The following is a 19,114-nucleotide window of genomic DNA, read 5'->3' as shown; positions in this document are numbered from 1 at the left end:
CTACTGCTGATGTTCATCACTGTTCGCCACTCGTATCCCCCCCGTACCCACGCCAGACCCCCATGCCCTCCTCCAGCTGGTACGTCTGTCACGGCACATGGGGCATGATCGTGAGGTGTCAGACAGGAATCATCATCATCATCATCATCATCATCATCACACACATACACACACATGCACACTGATCACTCCTTGACTCATGTTGACAGCTGTCACTGTGGCACATGTCAAGAAGGCAATAAAGAGGTCATACTGCAGGAGTGGATGTTTCTTTCTTTCTTTCTTTCTTTCTTTCTTTCTTCCCCGTTTGTTTTGCTCTTGCTTCAGCGCAGGAATGCGGGCAAAAACCTCAGGCCGCAGATGCCCACACGCTGCTGCTGTGCCACGCTGGGAATAACAGCCCCACTGCCCAGGCTGGCATGTCTTCCTGTCAACACTGACAAGTAATTAGATGGGGCTCAACAGTAGATCCAGTCCTTCAAATCCGTCTTACTCACGCAGGTCATTAAGATGTGTTGCCTAAATATCCGCACATACTCTCTGAGGAGAGAACCAAGTGAAAAAACGCTAAATCAATAACTGTTCAGATGAGATTTGCGGAGAGCAGACCATAACAGCTGAATCGAGATGCTCAGATGGATTTGAAGAGGGCGGACAATAACAGCTGAATCAAGCTGGGGGCAGACGGATTTGATTCTCTACAAACACTGACGCTTGTCTTCCTGATGATGGGGGCTTGCTGTGCTGGTTTTGAATGTGCAGGACTCATGGAAAGATGTGTAAAGAGGATGGAAACGGCTCCTGCGGCTTGGTTGGCTGTAGACACACACACACACACACACACACACACACACACACACACACAGGAGCCTGGTGCCCTCTCCGTGCCATTGGGAAGGGTTGGGTATGGCCCCCCCCCTGGCACATGCCGTGTCTGGTTACTATTCCTTGCCGTGGGACTTGACCATGTGATTGGTCAGAAGCGCTCAGGGGAATGGGGGAGGGTTTTCCGTCCGGGAGGGAGTTCGGCTGTGGAAATACCACCAAGTTTATTCACGGCAGGCCACATAATGTGCTTCAGATAATTAGACAGTCCTTCAACATGTGTGGGCACTGAGCTGTGGGCACACGCTTGCGTTGATCCACCCCACCCCCCCTTAATATCATGCCCTCGAAATGCCATGTGTTTCCTTCTGGGATGACTACAGCATTCAGAGGAGAATGACAGAAATGTCATGGGCGAAGCTGCAACTAGGCTATTTGGCTGCTGGCCAGGAGAACCCCATTGGGGGAGGGGCATTCTGAGGTTCATAGAAGCGGCCCTCTGTCTCTGTCCATCTCTGTGTGTTTCTCGATTAGCCCATTTCACAAGATGGGGCCGCTGTGTAAATCAACTTCCTGTGGAACAGCACTGTCCCATAGACGGCAAAAGAAAAGTCCACAGGAAAGACAAAAGCAGGAAGACGTTTTACTCTGCCAATTAAGGCATCATTAACATCAACGAGGCCGGACACCTTGACACTGTGAAATAGGCTTATCCTGCTGTCAGAGCTGTCCAGCTCAGCGTGATTTGCATGATTGAACACATCAGAATACCATTAAAGCCCTTAATTGGCTGAATCTGGTTTGTGCAGCTAATCGAGAGCAGACTGACTCCTACCTTTTGATTTGGTTGAAGACCCTTTACAATATACAACATGTATGATCATACGTAACATAACCAGGCACAGTGTTTAGTTTACCCTATGGTCCTAAACTATGAGAGATATATGTTGATAATGTACACATTGTAAGGTTTCATATGAGAGATGTTGATAATGTACACATTGTAAGGTTTCATATATGAGATATATATTGATAATGTACACATTGTAAGGTTTTGTTATGGATAATAGCTGAAACGATGTGAAACCACTCCACTCCTAATTCAAGACCAACGGCCAAATCTTGTGTCTCGCAACATCAGCGAAAGTGAAACTAAATTTGCCGAGCAGCTCCGTTAGCTGTAGTGGCAGCAGCTGCTCTTGAATTTAATTGGTTCATGGTCTGTGCTACACCTTTGAAGTTTGCACCAAGTCTCATGAAAATTGGGGTGGTATATTGTGGGTTGCACACAAACAATGAACAATGAATGTTAGCAGATGTCATTGTGAGTGGCTTTGGACAAAAGTGTCTGCTAAGAACTAAACATAAACATTAGACCTGCAGTGGTCTAGCGGCCCTTGAGAAACACTGAGGAAGACTGAAGCCGGTGCCTCTCCCCCCCCCTGGCAATGCCAAGCGTTCCTGGCTGCTGAATGCTGAATGGCTGTAGTGTGGCCCCTCTGGAGAGGTGGGGGCGCTGGTGGGTGGAGGGGGAGGGAGGTGTAGCAGCTGGCAACCAGGCCCCTATGAAGAAGGGAGAGAGAGAGAGAGGATTGGAGGATGTGTGAGAGAGGTGCAGAGAGATCCGAAATAATCCAGCCTCTCTCTCCCTCTTTTTCTCTCCCTCCCTCTCCCTCTTTTTCTCTCCCTCTCTCTCTCTCTCTCTCTGGGCTCGTCTCTCTCCCTCCTCCGTGATTTAGGGGTCTGCTTTAAACGCAACCCCATCGTTAACGACATGCGAGCCTGGCATGCTGCCTGCCGCTTCAAATTCCCCCTCAGGAGATAAGGCCCGCTCTCTCACTCCGTCATTAAGAAGAAAGAGAGGAAGATAGAGGGAGAGAGAGAAGGCTGAAGAGAGGAAGATGGAGGAAGATAGAGGGAGGAGAGAGAAGATGGAGGAAGAGAGGGAGATGGAGATAGAGAGAAAGAGGGAAGTGGAGTGCTGTGGCAGAGCTCTGCGCGTCTTGTAAGATCTGGGTCATCTCTCAGTGATTGGTCTCACCTGTCTAGCTGGCATTTGGGGGTAAAAACAACCACATGTTTGCACTCTGGCGAGGATTAGGGCCCATAACTCAACACACGGGCCTGTCAGGGGTCTCACATGCTGCCTGTGTGCACACACACACACATGCACACACGCACACATGCACACACACACACACACACACACACACACACACATACATACACACACGCACATGCACGCACACACTTTTGCTATCTTACTCTCTCTCTGTTACACATCCATTCTCTCTCTTTCACACTCTGACACAAAAACACACAGATTTCAGTCCCTCTCTCTCTCTTTCCCTCTCTCTCCCCCCTCTCTCTCTGTATTTAGCTGTCAAATTCAAATATGCTTTATTGGCACGACAAACCATATGATGCATTGCCAAAGCGTTCACAGGAATAATAATAATTAAAGAAAATACAAATACAAAATGATATAAACATGTACAAACATCTTCACTTCACATGTACAAACATCAAATCACTTCGTCACACACACACACACATACTGTATACACACACACACACACACACACACACACACACACACACACACATCACAACCATGCAAGACCATTGTCTGTACACGTGCATAGGAAAACCAAGACAGGACAAAACAAAACAAAACAAACAGGAGACATGGTGTAACAGACTGGGGCTGGGGGGCAGTGTTGTGTTGAAGAATGGAGGTAGTGGGAGTGATTATCTTAAAGTAATGCCTTCTCTCAGGTTATGGGTGAGGACACATAACTGGCTGCCAGTATGCATGTGCTGGTGTCCTCACCCAAAACTACAGCAAGTTTTTTTTTCTGTTCCTCCAGTTTGTGAAGTTAGGAATGATGTTGTTCAAAATGGTGAAATATTTGTCTCTTTGGGACCGATGTTTTGTCACAGTGTAGCAGAAAGTGCACCTCTGACTCCACCCCCCTGTCATACAGTGACCACATGTCCTTTGCTCTTTGGGCAGCCATGACTTCTTGTGCCTGCCTTTCTCTATGGCTAGACTGTGGTCACTCAGCCTGTACTTGGTGAGGAGAGCTGTCTCTATATATTTCTCTTCCTTTTCTCTCACTCTCTCTCCCTTGCGCTCGCTCATCACTCTCCGATCGCTCCTCTCTCTTCTCTCTCTCTCTCTCTCTCTCTCTCTCTCTCTCTCTCTCTCTCTCTCTCTCTCTCTCTCTCTCTGGTGAGCTCAGATGTGCATTCTTTATTTGTGCAGTTGGCACAGGCATGTCCAGGCAGGGTACAAGCAGCAGGATCAGAACATGAACACACACACACACAGTACACACTCACACAAAAACATCGAAACATTTCGCTCTCAGCAATGCGTGAAAATTGATGAGGGGGGTGATGCGCAGTTGGGTGTCTGTGTGTGTTGGGGATGAGCAGTTGTGTCTGTGTGTATGTGTGTTTGTCTGTGAGCGTGCGTGCGTGTGTGTGTTGGGGGATGAGCAGTTGTTGTGTGTGCGCACATGTGTGTGTGCGCATGTGTGTGTGTGTGTGTGTTGGGGGATGAGCAGTTGTGTGTGTGTGTGTGTGTGTGCGCGATGCATGTGTGTGTGTGTGTTGGGGGATGAGCAGCTGCCCCCATGCTCTGCACTTGAGCCTGGAGGTTTCTGTGAAGGGTGTCGCCAATGCAGTCAAGGACAGGAAGACCGCAGCAACAGCAGCGCAATCTGTAGCTGCACACACCCAGCTAAGCCATGCACGGATAGGAAGTCTGTCTGTGTGTGTGTGTGTGTTTGTTTTTGTTTCTCTTTCCTAAAAGTGTATGTTCTGCGCCTTAACTCTAAACAAAGCCTTGTGTGCAGCACAAAGCACACAGCAGCCCCCTGAGACACACACACACACACACACACACACACACACACACACAACCCTCTAATGAGCCTGGCCCTGGCGGACTGCTCAGTGTTTCCTTCAGTCCTGCCTCTCGTGTCTCAGCGGTGTTGTGTGTTGTGTTCTGCGTGTGCGGACGGTGAGATGGGACCGGCCGATTGGCCGTGCTCTCAGGAGGCTTAACGTGATAGGACGAGGTCACAGGAGCTGGAACCTGCCCGTGTTTGGGACGGGAGTTGCCAAAATAGCCAAGGCAGGAGGAACATGAGCTCATAGCTCACTCAGTGTATGTGTGTCAGTGTGTTTGTGTGCGTGTGTCTGTATGTGTGCCTGTGCCTTTGTGTGTGTTAGCGCATGTGTGTGCCTGTGTGTGTGTGTGTGCTGTGCGCCTGTGCCTGTATGTATGTGTGTGTGTGTGTGCGCGCCTGTGCCTGTGTGTGTGTGTGTGCGCCTGTGTGTGTGTGTTCTGCACTCTTGCTCTTACTCATATCTCTCTCCTCCTCACTGTCCTGCTCTCTTTGGACCTGACTCAGTGTCTCCTCCTCACTGTCCTGCTCTCTTTGGACCTGACTCAGTGTCTCCTCCTCACTGTCCTGCTCTCTTTGGACCTGACTCAGTGTCTCCTCGTGGCCTTTTAAGTCTCTATCTCTGTTTGCTTCACCTGTACTCCACACTCCCCAAGACAGTTCTCAGTCCATCTCTCATCTCTCCCGCTCTCTCTCTCTGTGTGTGTGTGTGTGTGTGTACTCGTACTCCACACTCCCCAAGACAGTTCTCAGTACATCTCATCTCTCCCGCTCTCGAGATGTTCCACTCACTCATTCTGCTTCTGGATCTGTGGTTCAAATTCACACCAATCATTTGCGAAGAGACAAAACCATTGCAGTGGTGTGAATCAAACGTCGCAAGACATTGCCTAGCTGTTGCAAGACGTTGCCTAGCTGTAGCAAGACGTTTTAAAAAGATTTGTCATCAAATTGCACTTTCAAGGTTTTAGAACGCGTTTACCTCACAGTGTTCTTACTCAGTCAGTCCAGCAGAGGCGTGATGTCAGAGTTTTGGCCAAAGAGAAAGACTTGGTTTTGAAGAACTCCAGTGTCCGCACAACATCAGTCAAAACACATCATGCCAATTAAGTCACAAAAAGAAGCATCATTTGACTTGCTGGTGCCATATCAGCTAGTTGGTTAGCTTTGCTGGCTAGCCATCTAATTCACATCTGGCTAGCAGTGGTGTGACAAAGGCGTTGTTATGGAAACACTGGTGATGTGAATCGTAGTGCTGGTGTGAACCCCTTCAGCTTCCTGGAATGAGCGTTGCAGCAAGTTGCTGGTTTAAAGAATGTTGCGACTTCTCTCGTCTCGTCTCAAACCTTTTGATGTGGTTTGGGCTCTGCTTATCCTTTGGGCTCTGCTTATCCTTTGGGCTCTGCTTATCCTTTGGGCTCTGCTTATCCTTTGGGCTCTGCTTATCCTTTGGGCTTTGTGTCTGCATCTGCATTTCTCTCTCTCTCTTCTCTTTCTTTCTCTCTTTCTTTCTCTCTCTCTCTCTCTCTCTCTCTCTCTCTCTCTCTCTCTCTCTTGCTGTATCTGCCTGCTGCTTGTTGTTGGCTACACCCTACTCTAGACTCTACACTTGTCTGTCACTCATCCTGGATCTTCCGTTGCTCTCTGTGTGACTACCTCTTCTTTTTTTTCTTTGCTCTACATTCTCTCTCTTACACACACACACACACTGCCTTTGACTTCAACAGTAAACAACCTGGCCCTCAGGTGTGTGTGTGTGTGTCTGTCTGTCTGGGAACATGCTGCCTAATGCCTCTACTTCACCCTGTGCCTGTGTCTATCGTTTCACCCTGAGGCCTCTCCTCCTCTTCCTCCTCTCCTCTCCTCCAACAGGCCTCACTGCATTCCTTCCCCTCACCACCAGGCCCACACTGTGCTCTGATCAAAGGCCAGGCCAATGAGAATTAGTCAAGCAGGCCGGCAAAGAAAAGAAAATATTTCTCAGGATCATGGAAGTATGAGACACACAGACAGACAGGGAGGGAGAGAGGGGATGAGATGGAGGGAAGAAATGAAAGGAAGAGGAAGATGAGATGGAGGGAGAGGGAGGGTATGAGATGGATGGAGAGAGGTGAGAGGATGGAGAGGGATGGGGAGAGATGGAAGGAGAGGGGAAGATATGAGAATGGGAAAGAGAGGGGTATGAGAATGGAGGGAGAGGGAGGGTATGAGAGATGGAGAGAGGGAGGGTATGAGAGATGGAAGGAGAAAGAGGGGGTATGAGAATGGAGGGAGAGAGGGTATGAGAGATGGAGGGAGAGAGAGGAGAGAAGAGAGTGGGAATTGGTCCCAAAATGCTCTGCTCCAGCACCTGGGTGCACATGAGCAGGTGAGATTTGTGACGTTAATCTGTGTGTGTGTGGGAAAGAGATGCTAGGTGTGTTCAGTAATCGTGTAGAGTTGATACTGTGTCTGTGATGAAGTAGCCCTGTCCTCCCTACTCCACCCTCAGAGATTCCAGCACATCACGCCAGTGTTAGATTGTTAGACACACACACACACAAACATACATACACAAACATGTGGTACTAGCGAAATATTTAGCCATTACACACACACACACATACACACACACAAACATACACAAACATGTGGTACTAGCGAAATATTTAGCCATTACAACAAACACTATTGTGGAAATGAATCTGGTTTACACATGCACATACATGAACGCATGTTCCTCATCAAGACACTACACCACCACACACACACACACACACACACACACACACCACTAGTCCCTCTACCCCCCTCCAAGCCTCTGCTTCCCAAGATGAAGTTCATTCTGACACTTGCTGCGGGGGAGAGTGTGTGTGTGTGTGGGTAATGTGTGTGTGTGTGGTTGGGGCCAGTGTGAGTGTGTGTGGGGGGTTGAATCCTACACTACTATTTCTGGAATGTGATGGGAGTCTTTGCCGTTGTGCTTATTATACAGCGGGAGCTTTGTGTGGTATGGCCTGATTTTAGACGACAGGCTCCCCGGGGTCATTGGGACTGAAGCTGGAGCTTTTGTTTCTTGCTACACTCATCCTCCCCTCTGCGTTCTGTGCTGTCACTCCATCTCCCCTCTGCTGGACACACACACTTTCTCTCTCTCTCTTTTTTTTCTCTGTTATTTATTCCTCTCGTTATCACTCTCTTTATCTGTCCCTCCCTCTCTTGTTTCTGTGCTCCTTGTCTCCTTGTCCAATCAATCCACCCCTCACACATTCTCTCTCAGTGATGTGGTTGTAGCTCTCTCTCTCAGTCTCTCTTCTCTCACAGAAAGCGATCTCTGGAATAGCACCACATGAACTCTCTCTCTCCTGTGTTTGAGTCAGTGAGTATGTGTGTGAGCATTTGTATGGGTGAGTTTGTTTTTCTATGTGTGTGTGCATCTATGCAGCTATCATGGTCATCTTTTACATGACTAAGAAAGCAGAATTAAAATGCATATAATTAGACATCATCATCCACTGCCATTTCTTGGATCTCCGATCCATTTCTGTGATCTCGAGGGGCCTATGGCTCAGTCTGATTGGCTTCAGTTGAAATGGAATGGGCTGACTGTAGTCCATCTCTGGGGCTTGTTAAGATTGAGATTCACTTTTGAGTTAATCAGGCAGCGAAATGGACAGCCGTCTGTAAATAATTACACTCCTTCCCTGACCTGGTTACCTCCTGCAGTTGGTCAATAAGAGTCATGTATATGGGTCAATGTGTTCGCGCTGGCCCTGCCTGTGTAGGACTACTTCGAGAGGGAGAGAGAGAGAGAGTGAATGAGAGCAAGAGCCAGAGAGAGAGAGGAAAATGAAAGAGGGGGAGAGAGAGAGGGAGAGAGAGAGAGAGAGAGAAAAGTGAACATGAGGGCCAGAGAGAGAGAGCAAACGAGAGAGAGCAAATGAAAGAGAGGGAGAGAGAGAGGAAGAGTGAACATGAGAGCAAGAGCCAGAGAGAGAGCAAATGAAAGAGGGAGAGAGAGAGAGAGATGGCATTGAGAGAGAGAGAGCGTGAGTCTGCTCTGCAAGTGCATGTTTGCTCGGTGCGTTCCCTGCCTCTTTCTGACTGATAGTCTGTTTGTGTTCAGGTCCACTGAGCAAAGTACAACTGATGACTTGGAGTTGGAGAGTGGAAGCGTTTTGCTGCTAAGCTGCAGGGTCCTAGCTTCCTCCCTCCTCTGTTCTCACACACTCCTCTGTTACTCACACACTCTTTCCACCTCTCTCTCTCTCTTTCTCACTTCTATCGTTCTATATCTGTTACCGGTTCTCTGTATCTCTCTCTCTCTCTTGTCTCTATGTCCTTGCCCCCCTCCCCCCCCTCCCTCCTCCCTCACCCCTCACATCTCTGTCAGGCCATTTCTCACACTCACTCTCTCTCTCTTGCTCCCTCTCTTTTCCTCTCTCTCTTGCTCCCTCTCTTTTCCTCTCTCACTTGCTCTCTCTCTTTTCCTCTCTCACTCACTCTCTCTCTCTCTCACTTGCCTCTTTCTCTCTCTTTTCCTCTCCTCCCTCTTCCTCTCTCCCTCACTCTCTCTCTCTCACTCACTCTCTCTCTCTCACTTGCTCTCTCTCTTTTCCTCTCTCACTCTCTCTCTCTCTCTCTTGCTCCCTCTCTTTTCCTCTCTCACTTGCTCTCTCTCTGTTCTCTCTCTCTCTCTTGCTCCCTCTCTTTTCCTCTCTCACTCACTCTCTCTCTCTCACTTGCTCTCTCTCTGTTCCTCTCTCTCTCTGCGATGAAGTCATAATCATGCTCTGGTATTTTGCATGTAGCCTTGAGTGGTTGTCATTTCGGTACTAGTCAGTTGGCCTTTGGCATCGTTTCTGAAAGCCAGTGCTGTAGTGAAATGAAACTGGCCCCACTAACAGTGTCAAAGGCATCCTCGTCTAAAACAAAGCCCTCACAAAAAAAACGACTGACTATTAAATATTATTTACAGATGTCTTGTTCTTTATTCAACCTAAATATCAATGATTCTGTGAAGTCATTTGTTTTGTTGCAACTTCGAATCTTGCGAACGATCCTAAATATCCCCATATTTGTGTTTCTTTTGTTCCCCCTCTCTGGCATATGTCCTCATTGTGAACCACTACATCAGAGCTCAGCCAAAGGTAGGACATGTCCTCATGCATTATTGTTCTTTGTGTTGTGTGATTTTGTGTGTCTATGTGTTCTGTTCTTAAAGCAAATGTGTGGTTCTCTCTATTATTATCTATTATTTATTTTAGATGCCTCCTAATATTATATATTTTTTGATTAATATTTATTGATAGAATATATAATTCTCTTTATTGAACTTTATTTTTTTTGCTCAGATAAAGGGTATGCACTTTCAGATTTCATTATACATATACAATGACGATAAACATTCAATTCAATTCAATTCAATTGAGTGTCTGTTTCTGCACTCAACTACATTATTATTTGTTCAGGTCATGCAAACTGTATTAAACTACATCATGTGCTGATCTCTCTCCTGCAGGTCTTTGCCTATGATTACTGCTTCTGGTCGATGGACGAGTCAGAAAAAGACAAATTCGCTGGTGGGTGTCGTGTGCTAATCTTTTGTTTTCTGTTCTTTCGTTGCCGTATGAAAGCCTAATCGTGCAGTTGAGATTCCTTTCTCTCTGTACCCGATGCTAAGCTTTCCTGATATGCATGTTTACAAAGCACGAGAAGGCGGGGCTTGCCTCCAGTTGCCACGGTAGCTACTGTGACTAGATACTCTAAATGAGTGGAATGTGCAGACACCTTTAGTTTGCCCTTTAAAAATGCCCTCCAGCTGAAGGCAGGTTAAGAAGGTGAGCGAGGATTAAGAAAGCTTCGGCACACCTTCCTAGAGTGGGAGCCATTTGCCGCCTTTTTTATGCTTTGGAAGCCGAGTCACAGCATGTGACATATACAGGAGTTGTTGTACCGTACACATGGAATGCCATTCGAGTGACCTCGACTTTTAGAGATGACCGCTGATTGTGTGTGTGTGTGTGTGACTGTGTCACAGGTCAAGATGTGGTGTTTCAGTGCCTCGGTGAAAGCCTTCTGGACAATGCCTTCCAGGGATACAACGCCTGCATCTTTGCCTACGGTCAGACAGGTGAGTCCTCTTAGTGGGCCAAAGAGTGTGTGAGAGTGAGCGTAATCACTCCATCTGACCCCTTGATCCGAGTTCCAGAGATAATTAAAAGGGAACTCAAAGGCCACATACTCGATCTGGCCACGTCGGCAAATCTGAAACTGAATTTGTGATCCTGCCTTGTGATTGGGGTTTGCTGGGGGGTCTGCTCCAACATCTAACAGCTTCTTCTGTGGCTCATGTTACGACACCTTTCCACTTTTCAGTTTCATGAAAAACTCATTAAAAAACGTTGCGCCATCCTCTGCTCACAGACCGACAAACACCAAACTGACCGCCACACCAAAAGGGCTGGTTACTGTGGACAGTGAGAACCCTAACTCTACTGTAGCCACAGTACTCCATCACAGCCAGGTCACATAGAGGCCTGTTCTCTGCCTGTTCTCATGGCCTTTGGACTGTGAAGAGATGGCAGTCACGCTCAGATAGGTAGTGTGAATACCTGCCTGCTTTCTGCTGACGTGGTGCCACCTGCTCAATGGTCAGATGCTGTGCTATACCCATGGGCTGATGGGACAGGGCTGGTGTGTGCAGTCTTGCTGGTCTGTGTTAGCATGGGTAGCATTTGTTACATAATGCAGTTGGGAGCGTCGTTTTATGGCCATAACAACTTTTTAATCTAAAGTTAAGTTAGGTAACGTGGTACTTTTGCTAGCCACTGCAATACATACACACACATAGACAATAACTAGTAACTCTTGGGACAAGTTCAGTTTTACTACACAAGTCAATGCTAGTGATCCAGTTCAGCATATGTCATAGTTTATGTGTTGTAGGGGTAGTTCCGTGTTCAGGGTAAGTGCTTGACATTATCCGCCAGGCGTGCGTGCTGGTATAAGATTCTGATGACCTTAAGCAAACATATCACGGTTTCAGGATATTGCGATATAGCGATTACAGCTCTAAAATGTGTTATTTTGAAATGTCTGGGTAAAAAACAAAACACAGCAACTTTTTGTCATACACAGCTCACTCACTTCTCACACCAACCTGAGGGGGAGGGGTCGTGCTCTACGCTGCACAAGGCTTGAGGGATTCCTGCACTTTCTGTCTTTGACGAGTCATTAAAAAAATCAGCTCATACCGCAGGAACGGTATGACCGAAAACTTTAGTGGTTTTGAAACCGTGACTTTTACAACCCGGGGTATACCTTACAGTGGAAACCGGCCCATGCCTATTATCTGCAAATGCATTATCTGTGTACCTTGAAATATGTGACTATATTGGATAATATCGGCTAGGCTGACCAGACTAGACTTAGACTAGACTTAGCAGCACCTAGCCGATAGAAAAAAGTGCAAAAGCACCATTTTCATCCAAAATTACACCACTTCAACACGTTTCATTCAAGTACAACATATCATATTAACACACTTTTACTGTGGGCATAAAAACTAGACCAAAGTAGGCCATTCTGTGATATGTTACTGGCATGCAGAATTACCATGTTTAACGGAAGTCTAGTGGAAATGGCCGGTATTTGAAATATAGGCCACATTTCTAAGTTTCAAAGTTAAAAAATAGAGCCGACCTGGTTGAACATATTTAGTTGAGGCAACATTTCAGATATGTATCAAACTTAATACGTCTAACAGCAACACAATTTCCAGATACAATTGGAAAATCATCATAACTGATATAGATGTGAAATTTAACCACTAATTTAGGTTTTCCGTCAAACATTTTTGTCCATTCCAACATGCATTCTATAAATATGCTATTAAAAGTACTGTGTGTTTGATGAATAAATAAATTAATAAATAATGTATAAAACAATCAAATGGACTGTGTTACGTGTGTGCGTGTCGTGCATGCGTGGGTGTGTGTTGAAGGGAGATTGCCATGGGTAACCTGACACCCTGCAGAGGGACTTTCCCCAAGCCTACCTCACCAAGTTGTGGTTTAGTGTGGACCGTGATCTGGCTGGATGGGAATATCCCTACCTGGGGTGATGAACCCAGCTGTGCTGCAGCGCGAAGAAGTTGTTGGATGTGGCTGTGACCCACAGACATACTTTTCCCTACGTCAGACTCACCAACATAGACTGCACTCAATTAACGTTTTTGTTTATCTGATAGTAAGTAGAATGTAACAAGTTACCAAGTCGAACATGACGACAAACGTGTGTGCCTGTGTGCGCGTAGGTTCGGGGAAGTCGTACACCATGATGGGCTCGGTGGACCAGCCTGGCCTGATCCCACGGCTGTGCAGCACGCTGTTTGAGCGGACGCTGAAGGAGCAGCGTGAGGAGGAGAGCTTCACCGTGGAGGTGTCCTACATGGAGATCTACAACGAGAAGGTCCGAGACCTGCTCGACCCCAAAGGGTGAGAAACTTCCCAATACTGACCTGCTCGACCCCAAAGGGTGAGAAACCTCCCAATACTGACCTGCTCGACCCCAATGGGTGAGAAACCGCCCAATACTGACCCGTATTGCTCTGTGAGACCTGCTTGACCTCAAAGGGTGAGAAACTACAATCGGAATCAGCACTGACGCGGAGACGGACACCTTCGGACACGCCGACACGCCAATACTGACCCATGTTACTCTGTGTGACCTGTAGCCCAATTCCCCCTTTATTCCTGCTAGTAAAAACTGATTACCATCACACACACACACACACACACACACACACCCCAAAACCCTGCCCATACACACATGTCCCCACACAGAGAGCCGAGAGCCTAAAGGATTAGGAGCTTGGCCACCACTATACCTCTTAAACCCACTGTGCACAACCTGACCTGCGTTACACTGTGTATCTTATATCACTCAATTCTCTATTCAACGCTTTATTTCCTCTATTTTGGTGGTGGTAGCGTAGTGGCTAAGGAGCTGGGCTAGCATGCAGTAGCCTGAAAAGTTGAGGGTTTAATTCCCAGCTTCCACTGTTGTGCCCTTGAGCAAGGCACTTAACCCTGAGTTGCTCCGAGGACAATGGCCCTTGTAATATCACTGACGTAAGTCGCTTTGGATAAAAGCATTTGCTAAATAAATTAACATAAATGTACTTGTAAAAAAAAAAAATTACCAACAGTTGTTTAATCGTTTTGATTGTTGATTTGATGATTTCTATGATTTGTGGTTCTTGTGAGCCAATAAGAATGAAAGTGTTCGATTTGATAGAGCACCCTGACCTAGTCCATGAAATGACACCCGTGCTCTTAAGAGGTGTGTGTGTGTGTTTGACTGTATGTGGTTTATTTGTCTTTCAGGAGTCGACAGGCCCTCAGAGTGAGGGAACACAAAGTGTTGGGGCCGTACGTGGATGGGCTTTCTCGTCTTGCTGTAGCCAGTTACAAGGTAACACTCACATGATGATATTTTTAATTGGTCGTAGATCATCAAAACTCACCAGTGATTACTTCTGTAGTAGTGCCTAAGGAGTAATCTCTGTGCTGTCCCCAGATGCTCGTCATCGTGCTCATATCAGGTTAGAGACGGGTTATTTTTGGAAGTGGTGCCTTGAAAGGAGGAACTCTGACGGTCAGATGCAGATGTAAATCCCCTTTGGCTTTCTTTTTCTTTCACTTTCAGGACATCGAGTCCCTGATGTCGGAGGGGAACAAATCTCGCACGGTGGCCGCCACCAACATGAACGAGGAGAGCAGTCGGTCCCACGCCGTGTTCAACATCATCCTCACACACACCCTCAAAGACCTCAAGTCAGGGGTAAGAGAACCCCCCCCCTGTCTCTCTGTTATAAACACACACACACACACACAGTTTATTAGTCCATAGTCTCTTCAGCCTTGTCGTCTTTTCTTGGACTTTTAATGACACACACACTCACACGTCTCTCAAACACTTTCAAACACACACACACACTCTCTCTCTCTCTCTCTCTCTCTCTCTTACACGTCTCTCAAACGCTTTCAAACACACACACTTCTCTCTTTCTCTCTCTCTCTCTTTCTCTCTCACACACACACACACTAAAACACACACACACACTTGTCTCTCGTCCACCCTCTTTCTGCCTCAGTGCAACCCCATCCCCCCGTTGCCCCGAGTCCCAGCCCTGAGGCTCCAGTTCCAGGCTAATCTCCCTTAAACTCCATTCTGCTCATCAGATGCCATGCGGGCCCTTGATTAGCTGAGTCAGGATGGAGGCTCAGGGTTGTTTTATGTCCGCTGACGGGCGCTCAGGTGCGCTAGGTATCCTACGCCGCGTATCCAGGAAGAGCTTTGTGCCACCTCAGCGTGGTCAGCGTTGCCAGGGTTGGGTTTCAGCGTGCGGCAGCACTCCTGAAGGCATTTGATGCCTACTTCCTGATCACCGTGCTGACTACGGTGCTGTTTCTGCGTGACCTTATCTCCGGTCAGAGCAAAGCACCCGGACCTTCAGCACAGCAGAACTCACTGAGTGAGAGAAAAGTGTGTGTGTTTTGTTTGAAAGCGTGAGAGAAGTGTGTGTGTGTGTGTGTGTGTGTGTGTCATTAAAAGTCCAAGAACTGGAACTCAGCAATGTTTTCTTTAGTGCGTCCTTCATAAGTAATTAAGGGCTTTAATACAGTGTACGTATAACTACATGCCTTAAGTCTTTATGACTTAGGAGCGTCTCCTGCAAGCACATCTAATGTGGCAACGTGTGACCCATACATACATACATATGGTTTGTTTTCTTTGGTGACTTTGTTAGTAGCACCATGTTGCTCCATATGATGTGGCATACACAGTGTAAGGACAGTTATGTGGTGCCGCCATAACTTTTGTGTCACATAAAAATCAGTGGTTACTAAGCAGAGAGCTTGGTGAAAGTGGTCCTCTCATATCATGGTCATATCAGAATCAGTGTTTTAGTGAATGGTGAGGATGGTGTAAGGGTTCTTACTTCGTTCTAAGACAGTGTCGACGTGTCCTGCTTTGCTTCAGGGCCTTGTAGGAACTCATTCCTAGCAGGGAAAATGTATGAATAAATAAAGGCGTCAGGCCATAGAGCCACGTTAGCTGATCCTTTCTGCCCACAGACACGCGTCAGCCGATCCCTTATCTCTGTGATGCAGTCAGTGTGTGCCTCTCAGCGGCCCCCCCTTGTTTTTTCTCTGTCCCTGTCACCTGATTCGGCGCGGTGGAACAAACACAACCTGTCCCCGTCAATAATTCAACAGAGCGCCGCAGAGACACAAACAGGATGCAGGGCCCAGGCCTGTCCTTCGCTCCTCTTTCTCTCTCTCTCTCTCTCTCTCTCTCTCTCTCTCTCTCTCTCTGTCTCTTTCTCTCTCTCTCTGTCTCTTTCTCTGTCTCTCTCTGTCTGTCTCTTTCTCTGTGTCTCTCACTCTCTCTTTCTCTCAATTCAATTCAATTCAAGAAAGTTTTATTGGCATGAACGTTTCAATAACATTATTGCCAAAGCTCAATTACATGTACACAAAAATATAAATAAAATAATGTTTAATAGAACTGTAAATTAAGTAAAACATAAAAGTTAATCGACAATTCTAATAATAATAACAATCCTATAACATTGTTTATGGCTGTGGCCTCACTGGCTGTCCCTCAGGTTATGGCAGGCTGCTACAAATTTTGCAGCCACGATGGCCACATCCTCGTTTTCTCGGAGGATGTAAGGCAATTTACCCTCATTTGTCAAAGTTTGAAACTCTGGGAGGATTGAATTTAATTTACTGAATGACCGTGTTCGTAATTCCTCATATTTCTCCATAGTGCAGTTCTGTCTCCACAGCCCCCAAACTGCAGTGTGAACACAGCCTCTCCTCTCTGAGCAGCTCTCTCTTCTCTCTCTCTCTCTCTCTCTCTCTCTCTCTCTATCTCTATCTCTCTCTCTCTCTCGATCAATTCCTCTCCACAGATGCACCTCTCTGCACCGCACCGCGGTCATGCAAATTCCAGGCTAAACATAACCCAGCCGGGCAACCTTATCATTCTCACGGCCTCTCTGCCTCAAAGGGACTCTGTGCTTTCACTGTCCAGCCCTTTGTGTGCGCGCCTATGACGGCACCGGTCACCTGGTGAGATAAAGCAGAGTGGAGAAGAAGGAAATGATGATGATAGATGAAGTGTATATACTCTTTTGATCCCATGAGGGAAATTTGGTCTCTGCATTTATCCCAATGAATTAGTGGAACACACTCAGCACACAGTGAACACACAGTGAGGTGAAGCACACAGTGAGCTGCCTGCTACAGCGGCGCTCGGGGAGCAGTGAGTGGTTAGGTGCCTTGCTCAAGGGCACTTCAGCCATGCCTACTGGTCGGGGTTCGAACCGGCAGCCCTCCGGTTATAAGTCTGAAGCGGTTCATTTTGAATATGACCGTCAACTCATTCGAATGTCACTCCGCAACCGTAGGATGACGTCAGAAACATGTGCAGCGGTCTCTTCGTTTCTTCCAGAGCTGTATTCAAGGGAAGTTGATCTGCTCGGGCAGTGTGTTTGATGTGGCCAGATGCTTCTGCTTCCACATGCTGCTGTAGCAGTGGCTAATGAGGAGCACATGCTAATAGTCCGTCAGAAAGTATTAAGCTAAAAGTGCATTGCATTTTTTTTTTTTTAAATGACTAATACAATTTAGTCTAAGACTAATCCATGTTTGGAAAAGCAGCCCCTAATGAATAAGGGTTATTATACATGGGGTTAGAAATGTCCTGTTCGGTATGTTACACATGTTCTCTAGCTTCGCTACATAGGAAGGGGAAGTGCTGCCCTTTCCTGTCCAGTGTGTGTGCATTGATGTGTGTGTGTCGCGTGTGTGTGTGTGTGTGTCTGCAGGTGTGTGTGTGTGTCCAGCGCTGTCGTGTGTGTGTGTGTGTGTGTGTGCGTGTCTGTCCAGGCGTGTGTGTGTGTGCCCAGGTCTGTCTGTGGTACGCAGGTGTCTGGTCTGTGTCTGTGTGTGTGTGTGCGTGTGTCCGTCTGTGTGCCGCCCAGGTCCAGCCGCAGCGTGTGTGTGTGTGTGTGTAAATGGTCCGTAAATGAACTGCAGTCATGATAGGGCGCATGACTGCAGGGCTCTGTGAGCAGGACGTTGGGCCCTCGCCGTCTTGCTGATGCAGAGATGAGCACGTTGGCAACAACAACAACAACAACAACAACAACAACATCAACACCGCTCTTTGTTTTTGGGGCCTGTGACTCTGCACTCTCTGCTTCTCGCACTTTCCTCCTGTTTCCTGTCCCCCTCTCCTCTCTTCTCTCTTCCCCCTCTCCTCTCTCTCTTCTCCTTTCCTCTCTTCCCCCCTCTCCCATCTCTCGCTTCCCTTGGCCTCCGATGTCTCGTCTGTCTTCGCTGCTGGGAATCTATGATGGATGTGTTATGATGAGTGATAGCAGGCAGTGTTGCTGTGGACAGCTCAGAGTTTCCGCACCCCGCCCTAGAGACTGAGGCAGCACTTCTAAAGAGAGAAAGAGAGAGCGAGGGAGAGCGAGTGATAGAGAGAGAGAGTGAGTGAAGGGAAGAAAGAGTCAGTGAAAAGAGAGAGAAAGTGAGAGAGAGAGAGGGAGAGAGAGAACAATGGTGGCTTGTTTCTGTGCTCCTGCAGAAGCCTCTCTCTGCCCATTGTTCTTGCTCAATGTAGACATGAGCAGCGCAGTTTGCCTAACGAGCTCTTTCACATACATCAGCTGTCCCCGTTTCCAGCCCGGCGGCTCGTGATATACTCCACGCAGGACCTCACGTGTGTCTCTAATCACCGTTTTGCTTTCCATATTTTAGTTGCATAAAACATTTACACATTTTGCTCTCTGTTCTTGAAGAGCTCTTGTTGTGCCCTGCAGCCTGTATTGGGGTGGGTAGTGTACGACTGTCAGATTTAGTAAACGTATCCCCCCCTCCTCTCTTGCTCACTCTCCTCCTCTCTTCTCCTCTCTCTTCTCCTCTTATCTCTTCCTCTCCTCTCCCCTCACTTTCTTCTCCTCTCCTCCTCTCTTCCTCCTCTCTCTTCTCCTCTCCTCCTCTCTTCTCCTCTCCTTCTCTCCCTCTCCTCTCCTCCTCTCCTCTCTCTTCTCTCCTCTTTCCTCCTCTCTTATCCTTCTCTCTCCTCCTCTCTTTTCCCTCTCACATATATATATATATTTTGTCATCTTGTCTCCATGTCTCTCCTCGCTTTTTTTTATTCTATATTTCTCTCTCTCCTTCCTATATATATGTCTCATCATCATCTGCTCATCATCCATATATATGGCTTCCTCTCTCCTCATCCTCCTCCTGCAGGCCGGTGGGGAGGTGAATAGGGCGAGTCTGGTGGATCTGGCGGAGGCGAGG

The 19,114-nt window shown here is 47.3% G+C and overlaps 1 protein-coding gene across 1 annotated transcript in view; it reads left to right on the top strand.

Annotated features, from left to right (window-relative positions):
* The window catches only part of kif13ba (kinesin family member 13Ba), a 69,261-nt gene that overhangs the window by 10,767 nt on the left and 39,380 nt on the right, over positions 1 to 19,114 (top strand). The window contains 7 exon segments of the mRNA XM_048270866.1: positions 9,859 to 9,871; positions 10,243 to 10,303; positions 10,762 to 10,854; positions 13,039 to 13,219; positions 14,111 to 14,198; positions 14,433 to 14,567; positions 19,064 to 19,114. The exon segment at positions 19,064 to 19,114 is cut by the window's right edge and continues 44 nt beyond it. Of these exon segments, the coding sequence (XP_048126823.1) occupies positions 9,859 to 9,871; positions 10,243 to 10,303; positions 10,762 to 10,854; positions 13,039 to 13,219; positions 14,111 to 14,198; positions 14,433 to 14,567; positions 19,064 to 19,114 (622 nt within the window).

Source organism: Alosa alosa, chromosome 19 (assembly GCF_017589495.1).
Source record: "Alosa alosa isolate M-15738 ecotype Scorff River chromosome 19, AALO_Geno_1.1, whole genome shotgun sequence".
Classification (NCBI taxonomy): Eukaryota; Metazoa; Chordata; class Actinopteri; order Clupeiformes; family Clupeidae; genus Alosa; species Alosa alosa.
Note: the sequence above shows the minus strand (reverse complement) of the source record. Positions and strands in the feature narration are given on the sequence as shown.